Source organism: Babylonia areolata, chromosome 1 (genome assembly GCF_041734735.1).
Source record: "Babylonia areolata isolate BAREFJ2019XMU chromosome 1, ASM4173473v1, whole genome shotgun sequence".
Taxonomy (NCBI): domain Eukaryota; kingdom Metazoa; phylum Mollusca; class Gastropoda; order Neogastropoda; family Buccinidae; genus Babylonia; species Babylonia areolata.
Genome location: NC_134876.1, coordinates 71,783,327 through 71,800,116, shown reverse-complemented (window position 1 = coordinate 71,800,116; position 16,790 = coordinate 71,783,327). Strand labels below are relative to the sequence as shown.

The following is a 16,790-nucleotide window of genomic DNA, read 5'->3' as shown; positions in this document are numbered from 1 at the left end:
GTGAACCCTATTAACAAAAAGTGAGATTTACTTCATTATGATAATTACAGAAGCTCTGACATTTTTTCTTTTTTTCCCCCGTTCAAACCTTTCAAGCAAAAGGCATGTTTACCTTCCTGCATCTCTTCTGTCTGTAGAAAAAATGCAGATTAGCAGAATGTCGCCTTGGTACTCTTTCCTAACAAAGAGCCTTGCAGTGTTTTGCACTGATCATCAAAACCTAGCTGCAAAACATGAGTGAACAATACAATGAGAAAATGAAAAAGCAAACAAATGCTCCAACAATACGAGTAAGACCTGAAAGAATGAAAAATGTACTCATGCATGATTACTACTTGAAGTTGAATAACATTATCTTTCAACCAATTAACCATAACACTATTTAAACAGATGGAAACCTACACACTAAAAGAAATTAAAAGGATACGTAAATCTACAAAGGAAAGTGAATCATTTTTCTTTTACGGACAAAATAACAATATCAAACATAAAATCAGAAAATGTATAGAATAAATTACAACACCATGAATGATAAAGCAAACCTTCCAGAATAACAAACAGTATAAAGTTTTGATATTTCATTCACCATAACAACGTACCAAGGTTTAACTTTTGTCATCCCTTTGACTCACATTTTGTAACAGCTTATCACAATCACTTTTTGTTTTATTTACATATCTATAACTAAAGTAATGTTAGTCAATGCTGCTTATTTTAGGGAGAAAAGTTAAACAATTTCCCTCAAAGAAATCTGTGCTCAAAGACAAAATTTCGGTTTCTACCTGAACCACAGGAAAGGTTGTTCAGTTCTAATTACATTCAAAACATTTCAATAAATATAGAAAGAACAAATGCTGACAGGGGAAAACCACACTTTTTGAAAACTTCACAAAAGTAATAGCTTCCAAATACTTATTTTAAAACAAGTCATAACACCACACCTGTTTCTAACTAGAGGACCACTCACAGACATGCACTTAATATCCACTATATATTAATAATAATTTGATTTTAAGACTTTGTTTTACATGTATCTATATATTCATCAAGGTGATATGCTCTTCCAAGATGTGGCAACAATTTCAACAGAATCATGATACTACATTGATAGTGTCTATGCATGCATGTTTGTGAGTGCAAGCATGCACATTATGTAACTGAAAGAGACGAGCATGTATACATTTCCATTTTTCAAATGCAAATGTTTTACAAATTTCAATAATCTTATAATCCAGCCAAAATGCAAATATAATTCTTACCTGTTCAAGATTTATCATGCAAAGCCACCTGTTTTGGTCTGGCTCCAAAGATCTGGTCAACACCTGTACAAACACACATAGTTAAATTTAAAATTCCTGAAACTTTACAAATGTTAGGCCTTGAGGCCTGATAGAGCAACAATGAAACTGGTCCTCAAACACACACTCTCACTAAATTTGAAAATATTCAATCTTTAGTAATCAAAGACTCCCCCCCCCCCCCCCCCAAATCTGCACAGGTATTAAATTTGCAGGTCACTGCACAGAGTGGAGCTCCCACTCTCAGATGCTGAGACAAATGGACAAGCCCACCTCACATTGATTTAAGACACAAAGTCTCTATAAGTTATCCATCATAAAAATGCAGTTAAATGAGATTCAAGCCAACAGAATGAAACTGTCAACCCAAAATATCAAATGCTGCTGAAGACATGAAAATAGAAGTTTCCATCACCTGCATTTGGAGACTGTAATATAAATTATAAGATACATTGCCGCTTTGTAATGTTACAGTTACACACTTGCAAAACTTTCAAGAGTCAACTGGAAAGTCAAACTGAAGCTTGTAAAAGGAAATTTTCTATCTAAAATTACGTTTAAATAACATACTTACCGTGACCCAACTAGCGCAGACTCCGGCAGGGGTCTGACATTCCTGTCCTGTGCAAACTACTATCCGCCTATGCGGAGAAAATGAGAGAACTACGGCCGATAACCTCCCGGAAGTAGGTAACGTCCCCTTTGTCCCCCTGGTTATCGCCCTCTTTTGACGGCAATATGCCATCAGCAGCGCAGCGAGCAGGGAGAACAGGAAGCGGGGAGGCCGGGAGGGTCTTAAATTTGGGTCACGGTAAGTATGTTATTTAAACGTAATTTTAGATAGAAAATTTCCTTTTAATCACACATACTTAACCGTGACCCAACTAGTGCAGAATAGCGCGACAAGGTGGCGGGCTAGCCTGTTCTACTGTCTATGTGCTGCGATAGCCTGCTGTGCAACTACCACAGAAGCGATGCCTCTTGAGCCATCATCCCGCAGGCGTGCGACGTCTCTCAGGTAGAAGTCGATGAAGGTGGCAGGATTTTTCCAGTAGGCGGCATCTAAGATGTCTTGTAGCCGTATTGAGTGCGCCAGGGCAAGAGAGGAGGACCACGCTCTGACTTCATGCGCTCTGGCTGAGGAGGCATCGAGTCTCAAACCTACGTCTGCATATGCACCTTTGATCGCGTTGACTATCCATCGAGACAGCGACGTTTTGCTAATGTCACGTGGATGGTCTAGGTTCCAGCTAATGAAGAGGCGTCGCTTGGACGCTCGGAAAGGACGCGACCTTTTGAGGTATATGCGCAGGGCCCTGACCGGGCAGAGGAATCTATCCTCGTCATCATGGGCTAGAATGGAAGAGAGCGGTTTGATGAAAAGAATGGGAGAGGGTGTATCGGGAGTCTGATTTTTGGCAAGAAATTCAGGGAGGAACCTAAGTGAGATAGATCCGTCCGGCTCAAAGGCTATATCCTGTGTGACGCCACTGAGGCCATGGACCTCACTACAACGTCTGCCTGAGGCGAGTGAGACGAGAAAGAGTGTCTTCATTGAGAGTAGCTTGAAGGGAGCTATAGCAAGGGGTTCGAAGGGTGCCTTGCGGAGGTATTGTAGTACCAGAAACAGGTCCCAAGAAGGGGACCGAGGGGATGTACGTGTGTGGCTGAGGGAAGCCCCTCGGACTAATGCCCTAAGCAGGGGGTCATCTGAGAAAGAGGGTCCGCCTAGTTGCCGAAGAGTGGAGCTGATTGCAGCGCGATGGACGCGTACTGCAGAGGCGGAGAGGCCTTTGAAGGAGGAGAGGAAAGCGAGAAAGTTGGCGAGGTCCATGTTGGATGGGTGTGTGGGATTGACTGAGTGGGTAGAGCACCAGGAGAGCCAGCGATTCCAGTGTGCAGAGTAAACGCCTTGAGTGCCTTTGCGATGTGACCTGCATACGAGGTCGGCTGTGTCATCAGAGGCGCCTAGTGCTGACAGAGATTCCCGCACAGTAGCCAGGCGTGTAGGTTGAGAACCTCTGGGTTTCCGTGGGGAATGCCTGAGCGGGGCTGAACTAGGGGGTGTCTGCCGATGTGAAGGCGGAGTGGGGGGACGTGAGTGAGGTGGAGAAGGTCGGGAAACCACGGCTGTGCTGGCCAGTGGGGTGCGATGAGAATCAGGACGGCACTCTCCAGCCTTGCCTTTCTGAGGACTTTTCCCATGATTGGCAGTGGGGGGAAGGCGTACCCCGAAAGGTTGGACCAGCTGATCGACAGGGCGTCCACGGCCCAGGCCTGCGGGTCTGGGACTGGGGAGACGTATGTGGGGATGCGGAAGTTGAACCTTGTGGCGAAGAGATCCACATGTGGTTTGTGCCAATGGTCCCAGATCGGCTGAAGTGTTGAGTGTGACAGGGTCCACTCCGTCTGAAGCACTGTGTGGGATCTGCTGAGGTAATCTGCTAGAATGTTGAGCTTGCCTGGGACATGTCGTGCTGTCAGGTGGATGTTGTGCTCCTGACACCAGAGGAGGACTGTCTCCGCATGCAGGGACAGCTGGTGAGAGTGAGCTCCCCCCTGTTTGTTCAGATAACATGCTACCGTCGTGTTGTCTGTGCATAGCAAGATCGACCTGCGCAAAACGTGGGGGAGGAAGTGCTGGAGGGCAAGGGAGACCGCCTCCAGTTCCAGTTTGTTGATGTGCCATGATTGCTGCTGTGGGGACCAAGTCCCCGACGCTGTGTGGTTCTCCATGTGGGCACCCCAGCCCATGTTGGAGGCATCTGTGTATAGTTCTGCATCTGGAGTTGGGTTCGAGATGGGAACCCCGGCGTTGAGCCATTGCATGTCCATCCAGCGCTGGGTCGACTGTGAGAACCATGTGCCTAGAGGAATCTGGGTGTCCCACGTCTGAGAAGACTGGGACCACCTGTTCTGGAAGTGGCGCTGAAATGGGCGTTTGTGTAGTCTGCCCAAGGGGACCAGTGCAGCAAGAGACTCCATGAAGCCCAGTAGAGAGGCAAGCTCCCTGGCTGACGCCGAGGCTGCCTGTGATAGATGAGAAAGGAGGCTGTGTAGCCTGTGGAGGCGAGGCATGGCCGGACGTATGGTCATTGATACCGAATCGATCGCCATACCCAGGAATTCGAACTGTTGAGAGGGCTCCAGTTCCAATTTGTCTGTGTTCATCAGAAAGCCCAGTGCTTGGCACTGGGTCCTGACGAGGTTGAGGTGATGCTGGCAGAGGGCCTTGCTCTCTGCGAGAATCAACCAGTCGTCTAGGTAGACCCTCAGGCGTATGCCCTTGCTCCTGAGGGCCAAACATAGTTCCCTGACCACCCTGGTGAAGACCCACGGGGCTGGAGCCAGGCCGAATGGAAGGGCTCTGAACTGGAAGGACTTGCCTTCCCATGAGAAGCGGAGCCACTTGCGGTCCCTGGGGTGAACGAGGATATGGAAGTAAGCGTCTGTGAGGTCTATGGAGACTGCCCAGTCGCCTTGTCTGATGGAGTCCCTGATTGACGCAGGTGATTCCATGCGGAATGACTTGTGCTGGAGATATCTGTTTAGGGGCGAAAGGTCTAGGACTGGCCGCCATCCGCCGGATGTTTTGGGAACGACGAAAATGCGGCCGAAGAAGCCCGGGGAGAGAGGAGGAGCTTCTTCTATGGCCTCTTTGTGGAGAAGAGAGAGTATTTCGTCCCGCAGGGCTGAGCAGGCTGTGTCGCCCTGTGGGGGGGGGAAGGGAGGAGGAGAGAGAGTGAGAGGTGCCTTGGAGGAGAGCCAAGGCAGGCGGAACCCCGACCCTATCACCCGAAGGACCCACTCGCATGCTGGGAGAGACAGCCACGCTGGCATGTGCCTGGACAGGCTTCCTGCTGGCTGTTGGTGCGCGAGTGGCGGGTGAAGGGCGGGGGCAAGTCATTGGGGGTGGGCCGGAGTGGAGTTGGTTGCTGGCCTGCGTGGAGGGCGGAGTGAGTGCGGCTGGCGCCTGTACGGTCTGGGCTGACCCCTGGGTTGTGGCCTGGGTTGTGCTCTGGCATTTGAGGTTGTGGACTGGCGCGGGCGCGGTCCGAAGGAGGTAATGTTGGTACGCCTTAAGGTGTAGGGCTGATGCCGTTGAGCGCGCCGCGGGTGTGCCTGAGTGCGGAGAGGGCCTGCGCCGAGGGCAAGGTCCCTGCCCAAGTCTGCGCGGCGTTTGATGGCCACAGTGGGCAAGCCTTGACCAAAAAGGGAACCGTCGGCGGGAGGAAGCGCTCTGAGGGAAGCATGTTCTGGCAGAGAATGCACGTATGGAGAGTGGTCGAGCACAGCGTCCCTCCTGGCCAAAATCACGTTCATGTAGGCCTGCGCTTGTATATTGGCAGAGCGCATAAGGAGCTGGGCGATCTGCTGTACGAAGGGAGAGAAGACCGAGATGTCAAGGCCGGCTGGTGGATCAGCTGGCGTTTCCATCAGCGCTGTGGCAAGGCCCGCCAGGAAGTTGTCTATGGCTGCAGTTGATTCAAGGGACAACCTTGCAGCTTCTTCCAGGTCCATCAAGAATCTGTCTGTCACTGTGACTGAGCGATTGGCCTGCGAATTGTTTGGGAGTAGTAGTAGGTCCTCCTGAGAAAGAGGCAGGGGCCTTTGCGGGATAGGACCCGGAGCTAACAGTGGGGGTTTTGAAGTGGGTCTGGGTTGGGTTTTTAAGAATTTGCCTCGACCCATTGCTGCAGGGAAATCGGGTACATAATCAGAGGGGACCTCGCTGATGGGTTGGCCCCTGATGCGTGCCAGCGTACTATGCAGGGCATCAAGTACCATGGGCGACTGTGTGAGGGCATAGTGAGGGCCATTGGAGGATCTGTGGATGCCCATGATTTCCATAGCACCGCAGGATTGAGGCGTGCCCGGTGCATGAATTGTCTCCACCCTGTCTGGAGTGTAGGAAGCTAGGTGTCCTAGTGCTTCCTGCAGGGAAACCAACTGGTTTTCTTCTGAAGGTGGTTCCTCTGTGTCTGTGTCACCATCAGAAAATGTCTCTTCAGTGGCATCGGGTGATGGATCAGGCTGTGTGCTGGGCACGTGGCCAGTGTGGCTGTCCTGGGTGCTCTGAGTGTGTCCTGCTGAAGTGGAGGGTAGCTGCTGGTGGGTGGCAGGGGGTGGTGGTATTGCATTAGAAGAAGGAGCAGAAGCAGGAGAAGGTGTGGCACCAGGAAGGACAGTGGAGCATAATTGCTGCAGCAAGCTGATAATGAGCTGCTGATTGTTTGTTTGAGCAGCTTGCTGAGAGACCATTTGTGGTTGGGAAACAGCAGCAGCTGGAGAAATGGCAGATGTGGACATCACTGCATGGCTTGGTGGAACCGTGCACGCGCCTGCACTGGAGGCAAGGGGCAGTGACGGTGCAAGGGAAGTAACTGCGGTGGTCACCGATAAGGGGACCGAAGCAGGAGTTGCCTCCCTTGGATTGGAAAATCGTGACAAGGGGAGGGGTGCACGCGCATGGGCAAGCGTGTCCCCTAGTGGTCCACCTTCCTCCCTGCACAATGGGAGGGCATCCCTACACGCCACGGTCGCCAAAGGATCCGAGACGGTCGAGGCATGCCGCGTGGGGGGCTCGTGATCCGATGTCACGGCCGCCACCACGGACGCATCGCACGTAGGGCCCAGACTAGTGTGCGGATCCAGAGCAAGTGACTTGCGTTGTTTCCCCAAAGGGTTTGTGCAAAAATCCCTTGTTGAGACTGAGGGCATGGGGAAAGGGATAGAGGAGGTCGACTCGGGTACTGCCGACTGGCAGAGCCGAGAAATCGCGGATCGCGACGAGTCCGATCGCGAATCGAAAAAAGAATTGTGAATGGCACCACTGACCTGTGTATTGGTAAGCAAACCTGTAGAAGTCGCCGGAGGAGGCGTAGTGGGTAGTGGTGGTCTGGAGTCGACCGGAGGTAGCGGAGGAAGTGGGGGTGGCGTAGGGTTGGCGTTGCTGAGAGCGGCAGAGGTAGAGGGCCCAGACTGATCGCGAATCGATTGCGATCGTGCCTTAATTTTAGCCCGATCTCCCAATCGGGCTACATAATTGTGCGACCTGTTTGAAGACATAATCGGACACAAAACAGAAACGCCAAAGAATCGATAGACAGGTAGAAAATGCGAAAAACTTAGCCGTATGAAGTGCACAGGTACAGGTGTCGAGATGGCTGCCGGAAAAAGAGGGCGATAACCAGGGGGACAAAGGGGACGTTACCTACTTCCGGGAGGTTATCGGCCGTAGTTCTCTCATTTTCTCCGCATAGGCGGATAGTAGTTTGCACAGGACAGGAATGTCAGACCCCTGCCGGAGTCTGCGCTAGTTGGGTCACGGTTAAGTATGTGTGATTAAATATGATTTTCTTTGATACATTTATCAATAATAAACTAAGGGAATGTGAAACATGCTTCGTATATATATTGCAGCAGTTGTGAATTGATGATTCAGCGCTTATAGCTTTTAGAGGCGTTTGATTGGCTGACAGCGGGCGGGCCCGTCTTTTCACTGTTAGCCGCGCGAAATTTGGCCAAGCAGAGCAAACCATAGGCCTAGTTTGCATCAGTTTGACATGGTACAGTATATGACACCAAATCTCAGTTTGAATGTCTCTGTATAACTAATACATAAACCATGGTTTAACTATATATATATATATATATATATATATATATATTGTGGCATAATACAAAATGTATACAAGTTATGACACTTGCAGCTGTATACAACTTACACACATGACTTAATAAAATATAAATCTTTTAGTTATACACACTTGGCCCCATTCTATTTACAACATTCATTAATGACCTACCAGACATGGTTAGCACATACAAAATCTTAGCAGAAGACACTAATATTCATAACCTGAGCAGCCATAAATGTACATTACAGACAGATATAGATAAGCTAATAGAATAGACCAACACATGGAACCTGTATTTTAATGCAGGTAAGTGTAAAGTATTACATGGTGGAAAGAACCACCCCCAGAATGATTACATTATCAGACTCACAAATGGACAGAAGAGTTTAAGTAAATGTTCAGAAGGAAAAGACTTGGGAGTTATCTTTGATGACGATTTAAAATTTGACAGACATAAATTATGTAATATCAAAGGAAAACAGAGTACTTGGGATTATTAAAAGAACTTTCTCATATAATATGGACAGTGACACTTTTGTTAGATTATTTAAGACATTACTAAGACCACACCTCGATTATGGAATTGTTATTTGGTACCTGCTATACAAAAAGCAATCTGTTGCAGTTGAAAAAGTTAAAAGGGCAACAAGGTTTGTTAGTGGATTGCAGGATAAAACATATGAAGAAAGACTGAAATTACTTAATTTACCATCTCTGAAATTTCTTAAGGCAAGACAAGACAAAGGCAAGGCAAAAGTTGATTTCTTGCGCCCCCTGGGGGCATCGAAACGTTACATACATATATATTTTAGATATACCATACAAACAGTAAGAGTAATGTCAAAAGAACAAAGAGGAAAAAACAACAGACCAATAAGCACCGCCAATATACATTAATAATTCATCCTCATCCATTAACCACAGACTTAGCTTTACCGAAAGGAACTACAAATAGAAGAGACAAATGATTTTTGTTTTAACGATATTCTTTTGTTTTTTTTCGGAAAACAGTAAGTGGAATTTAAGGAAGTTTGGGCGGTTTCTATAATATCTGGGTAGATATTTTTGTCTGTCACTTTCAAAGAAAGCACACGCAAACAAATAGTGGAACTCATTAGCAATGTCATTTGTGTAACATTTATCACAGCTTCTTTCGTTTCTTGGTAAATTGCTGAAGCAGCTGCGCTGACTATTTACAGGCAAAGCATTATTGCTTGTCCTAAACTTAACAGTTATTTGGTAGCACAGTAAAGTAAGCATCTTGACCAAAATTTGGCTTAAACATAGTATCATTATCTATATGTATATACCAATCTTGCAAAAACTGATCTTTTAAACAACATTCAACATTCTCTTTAACCAAGTGGGATGTACTTCAAGACTGTGCTGGTTTAACCAAAAGCTACTGAATCCAATTTCATTCAAGATAGTGTGAATACATTTAAGGTATTGGTTCTGGTATATGTTTGTGATGTATAAATTGAAAAAGACATTTGTCAACAATAGAAGAGAGTTTTGAAGTAACTAGGTTAGTAACAAGCTCAAACCAAAATGAAAGCATTCTGGTTTTTACAAATACAGACACAGCAAGCTTCCCAGTTTCACCAGCCACCATGTAAGATGGGGTGGACTGTCTTAAGCTTCAGAACCAATTTGTAGAATTTCAATTGCAATTTTTCCACAATACCAGAAATATCAAAACCCCAAATTTCACAGCCATATGTGAGTACAGAAAGAACTGTTTAATCAAATAAGTCGATAATTAGATCAACAGGGAGCTTTAATTGATAAGTCTTCCTCAGAAGTGCAAAAGCTGCTCTCGACGCACGGTCGTACAGGTCTCGCATACATATAAAATACTCAATAATATTGATAAACTAGACAAAGAGTCCTTTTTCAAAAAACCTTTCACGGATATAACAAGGAATGCCACTGACAAACTATTAAGTATTAAAGAACATTAAAAAAAAAAAATGTTTTTGTAACAGAAAAAATTGTTTTTGTAACAGAATTGCACCTTATTGGAATACATTACCTCTGCATGCTAGGATGGTTAACAATGTTAACACTTTAAAAAAAATCTCCTACAACAGGTATATAGTATCAGCAAGTTGAAATTCATTTATGATAAATGATTTTTTTTTTAAATAAAATTCCTACTATTACTCCTGAGCAAGTGTACTGGCAACTCAAATCAATATTTTTTTTGTTAGATTGGGACCATAAAAAAGCTGAAAGGCTTTTAAACATCCCAAAAACTGAAGTAAAAGATTCGTGATTGAATCATTGATACAGAAAGTGACACAAAACTGCAAACTGGGATCAGACATTTACTGATGAACATTGTAACCATATTATACTTAGAATAATTCTTAAGAAATGTTACATCAGATCTAATTTAAGCACTGGAACTTTTTACTGTTTTAGTCAATTAGTCTCAGTCCCTGCATAAAATGCAAGACAAGGCAAACGAAATTTTTATCTTTTTCGCATTTTACCTCAATGCACATACATAGTTTACCAGTATCATGAGTATGCTAAAAAAAATATTAGTTTACAATTACCAGCATCAGTATCGTTATCTATACTATTATCACCTGTAACTTATTAGTTGTTGTTTTTTGTTGTTGTTTTGTTTTGTTTTGTTTTTTGACAAATAAACAAAATCGCACTCGCAGGTTGAATGTTCATTCTCATTTTTAGTTTTAACTTCAGCTTTCAGTTTTGGAAATGACACTGGAGCTGTCGAGGGCGGCTGAAAACTTCCAATTTTCCCTGGTTGCAAGAACTTCCACAACTGAAGGTAACGAAGTACAACGCAAATTATGCAACAAGATACGTTAACGAATAACTGCACCAAAATACTTCAGTTAAGTCTGCAGGCGTCCATCTTGAATATTATATTGCAACTTCGGCTAACAACATGGCTACCAAAAACGATTGCGTCTGCAATCCCCAAACCAAACATTTCACACAAAAATTGGAATTTTTAGCCGAGACGTTTGGCCACGAACAATATTTCGGCAGAGTTATAAATGGTAGTCAAGGCAAATCACTAAGCTTTTCTTGTTAGTTTATTTTCACCGGCAGACTTATTGTTGCTGATTTCCCTCGCACTTCGCGTTGACCTGGCGAATGAGGTCAAACCTGCAAAATGTGAACAGGCTGAACATGGTAATACGTAAGTCTGTTTGCAACACATGTGCCACCATCAAAATGTACGATCTCTCCTACTGCCAACATCTATTTCGTTACAAAAATAATAACTCACCTGACAAAATAACAAGTGATCAGTCCGCAGGTCTATCAAGTGCGTCTGCAATAGCTTAGGCCTTCTCGATCAGTCGATGGGAAACTGGGTGCACTTTCGACACAGATTCTGGTAGAGCATAAACTTGCGATACAAAAATGAAATGCTACCATTGCACTTACAAAAATTCCATCATATCTGATGCCGAAACAGCAGAATCTGCGCCGGTGCAATTTGAGCTGACAGGCCTTCTTTTCGGGCCGAACAAGCCATCAGTCTGCAACTTGGTTGGCAAAGCTCAGCTGAACACTAGCCCAGCCTTATGGTGTGCGCATGCTCAGTCAAGTCACGTGACACAAATGCAAAACGCTGCGTGAGCCGCCCATACCAGTGTCCGCAGCGGTTACCGGGCCTTAACTGTAGACAGTGCATTTGTCAAACATAAAACTTCCGAATGAACGTGTTATCCGCATGGGCCAGGACCATATTCCACCCATTTTTGTCATTCGTAGTTTGAGGCTGTTGTGCTTCGTTGCGCATGATAATAGGCTTATTACTGGGGCATTTTTTTGTTTGTTTGTTTCCCGAAAGTGGTAACGGCTATATTTGGTTCTGTTCGGCGGCCTCCTGGCATTTTCACATATTTCAATGTTAGTATTCGGTCTGGGGCAATGGATCGATACCACAATTCTAAAATCTTGGCTACGTGGACACATTTAGTATATATAGGCCCTGCTAACATACCCCACCTCATTCTGGAATCAGAGACGTGGATCAAGACTAGTCGCAATCGTGTTTGCACCACCAGTTTCAATTTGTTTACAATGTTGTGTTTAATATTATTTTACAATTTTTATTTCATCTAGTTGACTGTTAAGTGTTTACTCACACATGAACACACACAATTAAGCGTGCGCGTGTATTCACACACACACACACACACACACACATAGATAGAGATTATACAAAAGAATTTGGTAACAGGATATTAAAAATATTAAGAAAATTAAAAGAAATTGGTTCCTACTTTCTCAAGGCCATACTGTTAGGTTGCTGTGATGGTCAGACATATAGGCCTATGCTTTAAAAAACAAACTTAAAAGCAGATGTCTAACTTGAATTGATCAGTCTTCATGCTTGGACACCTCCATAAACTGAAACTAGCCTTGACAAGTAGATTTTTTTTCTTAAAATTGTCGCCACCTAAAAAAAGAATTGGTCTATGAATGGCACTCATATGTGCTAATAAGATTTTTTCTTGGGGTGGGGTGGGGGTGGGTTCTTTGTAATCTTTCACGGGTGAAAGTAAATATTTTGTAATAAATGGGGTTCAGACCACAGTTTATTCATAGAAAGAAATATATGAGAAAATATTTATGTGCCCGAACACACGGGAGTGTGTGCATGCACACTTAATTGTGTTTCTGGATATGCCTGTACATGTCTTCTTGCAGTTTCAACACATTAAAAATTCATGTTGAATAAAGGGAAACTACCTAATGTCCATACCATTTTCTTTTTATGTCAAAGGTGGAGAAATGCCCAAAACATTATCTGGCAAAGAATATCATGGAGTGAAAATCACTTTGGTTTAAGACTGGCTCAGTAAGAGATCTAGCCACTGAAGAACTGGGTGAAAGGGATTAGCTGGCCCTTAACAATTCGTCCTTTTAATGTCCTTACAATGAGGGAATTCGGTTATGACAGAATCCTTTGAAAATGCCTGCTGCACACAGCTGGAATCTCATACTCTTCCATTCAACAGGCGCAACAGCCAAATGGTTAGAGCATTAACTTTAATCAGAGGGTCCTGGATTTGATCCTTCTATCACAATCAATACCTACTTGATAAGGATGGCAACCATCTTCCTGATCTCCCATGTAACTTCATGTGCAGACATGCTACAGTGCCTCAATTCACTGTGCAATTTCACAGACAGATCAAATGATAATAATAATGGATATTTATATAGCACACTATCCAGAAATCTGCTCTTGGTGCTTTACAAAAACACTTTTGTTAACATAAAACATTACATCAATGTTACATACACACACACCAATACAAAAAAAAATCCTGTAACCTATGTCAGAGTTCAGTGGATTAAGGAACCCCAATCATTCCCAACGTTGCATCTACATCCCTTTAATTTAAACAGCAACAGCAGGGATTCACTGCAAAACAAAATGGAAAAAACAGTCTGCCTACACAGTCACAACCTCCAGCCTAACAATGGAAGTTGAAGCTGTGACACATACTCTCCAGTGGCTAGCATCTATCATATGCCTGGAAACCAACATGCCATGATTCTAACAGACTCAATGAACCTAGCTCATACAGAAAATTGACAGTGGAATGGGAAGCCCAGAGTGGCATGAGGCATTGTGTAACTTTCAAATTGAAAAACTTACATGGTCATACTGCCTAGGGACATGCAAGTGTTAGGGAAATGAGGGAGCTGACAGACTTGCTGGTAACGCAACAACAATGAGCGGCTTATATCTAGGAAAATCAGAAATCTTCATAAAAGTCAAAGAATACCAAAGAGAACAGGTTCCTGGCATCAGAGATCTTTACCCGCCCCTCTTGAGGCCAATCAGTGGCAGCCTGTGTGTGTGTATGTGTGTGCGTGAGTGTGTAAGTGTACACATGTGTCAGGAGAGCTGTGCATGTGCATATATGTGTGTGTAAAGGATGAGGTGTGTGTGTATGCCTGTCTGTATTGTGGGAGCAACGGAATACTGGAACAGGCGGGTGTGCATATATGTATTTGTATATATATGGTGGGGAGGTGGGTGGGGGTAGGGGGAGTGGGTATGGGCATATGCTTGTATAAGTGAGTGAGTGTGTGTGTGTGATACATAGCCTAGGAATGAGTGTGTGGGGGAAGGGGGATGCAGGGTAATTTGGGATATTGTGGGGGGGGGGGGGGGGGGGGGGGGGGCTCGTGTACATTTATGTGTCTTTGTGTTTTCGTATCTGTGAAACTGCATGTTTGTTGCATATCTGTTATGCATGTGTGTCTGCGTGTTTTACATTTATTTGCTTATTCATCATCATTATTGTCTTTTTATTTTTTTTTTATTTATTTTATTTTTTTTTTCTTCTGTTTTTTTTTCAAGGCCCAACAAAGCACATTGGGTTATGCTGCTGGTCAGGCATCTGCTTGGCAGTGACGCATTCTTGAGCTACTGATGATGATACTGATACTTAAACAGTATATGGTAACATATGTAATCATATCAGTAAAAACCCACTCAATGCAAATGTATGGGTTGCAGACTATGAATGCAGAAGAAATTACTACTCATACATGATGATGATGGTGATATGGATAGTTATATAGCACCTATCCTTGGTCAGAGACCAGGCACTATACGCGCTTTATACAGCCTACCTGGGAAGAGCTGACTGAGAGGTGCCCTTGGGTGCTTATAATTCATATCCTGTGTCATTCAGTCAAGTATCAGTCATGCATACACACACACACACACACACACACTAACAGACATATAACCTTTACATGTATGACTGTTCCATTTGTTTTTTCTTTTTTTTTCCAACCCTGCCATTTTGGCTGCCATACTCTGTTTTCTTTGGGGGGTGCATGCTGGGTATATTCTTGTTTCCATAACCCATTGAATGCTGATGTGGATTTTAGGATCTTTAACCACCATATTTCATCTGCATATGTATACATGTGAAGGGGATTCAGGCACTAGTAGGTCTGCACCTTTGATTTTAAACCATTTTTACCATTTTAAGCATAAACGAAATGAGGATAAAACTGAAATCATGATTACCACCCCACAAAGATTTCACCACTCAGTCTCTCTTCCTTCCTCAGTCTCCCTCAGTGGCACCGACATTCCTCTTTCCTCTTCTGTCCGCTATCTTGTCATACTCAACCAGTCTTTCCTGTCAGCAGCATGTTGCAAATATATGCAAATTGTGTTACTTTGAAATTCGCAGAATTGCATCCATTCGTCATCTCCTGACTGAAGATGCAACCCAAACTCCACTCTGTGTCTTTGTGCTGTTCCGCCTGGATTATTGTAATTCCCTACTTGTTGGTTCACCCAGCTACCTCATTGCAAGGCTTCAGAAAGTCCAGAACTATGCTGCTTGTCTTGTCTTTCGTTCCTGTAAATTTGATCATGTCTCTCCTCTCCTTCATGCTTTACACTGGCTCCCAGCACAAGAAAGAATTCTTTACAAAGTCGTCTCTCTTTGTTTCAAGTCAATTGAAGCTTCTGGTCCACAGTATCTTTCTGATCTCATTCATTCTTACATACCCTCACACCAACTCCGCTCTTCTTCTGACACCCATATGCTTAGGATCCCCCCTGTTTGAACCAAAATGTATCGCCAATGCATTTTGTCATTTCAAGCCCCCTTTCTTTGGAATCAGCTTCCTCAGCCTCTCCGTCACTTATCTTCGGTGCTATCTTTCAAAGCCAGTGTGAAGACCCACCTTTTCCCCTCCTGATTAATTCTCAACAGCTCATCCCTTTCCAGTATGAATTAAATGACTATTAGTGACTGACTGAGTTTTGATAGTTTCAGAATTTGTTGGTAGTATTTCTGCTTATGTACTATTTACAATTGTGTGCTATGACGTGTGTGCGCGTGCAAGTGTGTGTGTGTGGGTGTGTGTGCGGGAGGGAGGAGTGGGGGTGGAATGAATAATTCTTAATGATGTTTGGTATCTTGTGTTCAATTTTTCCTGTCTGATATTTACATGTTCTATTTGTAAACGCCTATGGCTTATTTTCAACATTAGGCGTAAATGCTCATAATAATAATAATAATGTACAGTGATCTAGTATGTATCTGATCAGGACATTTTGTTCTTGTTCAGGACATTGTGGAATAGATACTGTTTTCCAGTTTTCCCAACAATCTCATGAAGCAAACAACCAGTGTACTTGGTCAGAAGTGGTTAAAAGAGCAGCAAGAAATCTAGAATCTTCCTGGCATACGCACACGTACACACACATACACAACCACACACACATTCATACATGCACATAGTGATATATACACAAGCAGGTAGGAAAAAATCTCAATGCACATTGTAATCCTGTGTTTGTGAAAGTGAGAGAGTGGCTTACTGGATCCCCCCCCCCCCCCCAAAAAAAAAAGAAAGAAAAGAAAAGAAGAAGAAAAAAAGGAAGTGCAATATTAAGTGAACACTTTAACCTCAAGGAGAGTTTATGAAATTTCACTTAAGAAATCTGTTTGATGAGACAGTAATTAATGCAGCACAGCACAATACAATGCTACGCAACACAGCACAATATGTTACGATGCATTGTGACCTTGAAGTAATATCAAAATCAAAACAATTTACCATTTTCATCTCAAACTTGAACATCTGTTGCATAATACTGCATGAAAATCAGTCCAGACATCACTGTCCACACCATATCCATACAGACTGGTCAGTGTGCGCACAGGCACACAGAGTACAGAACATTCAGTGTTAGAAAAAAGTGACTCAGCCCCCTACACAATACTCAATAGTAAGTCAGTAACTGGATGGACCATACCATCTGCTCTCAGTTCCACATTGTACTACTACAATGAAGCAGCTGAGT

General features: G+C 43.9%; 1 protein-coding gene across 1 annotated transcript in view; it reads right to left on the bottom strand.

Moving 5' to 3' along the window:
- The window catches only part of LOC143286966 (uncharacterized), a 48,530-nt gene extending 37,039 nt beyond the window's left edge, over positions 1-11,491 (bottom strand). Inside the window, exons 1-3 of the mRNA XM_076594954.1 lie at positions 11,211-11,491; positions 1,260-1,322; positions 113-224 (exon numbers count right to left, since the gene is read on the bottom strand). Of these exons, the coding sequence (XP_076451069.1) occupies positions 113-122 (10 nt within the window). The 5' untranslated portion in view covers positions 123-224; positions 1,260-1,322; positions 11,211-11,491. The remainder of the gene's footprint in view (positions 1-112; positions 225-1,259; positions 1,323-11,210) is intronic.
- Positions 11,492-16,790: the final 5,299 nt, after the last annotated feature.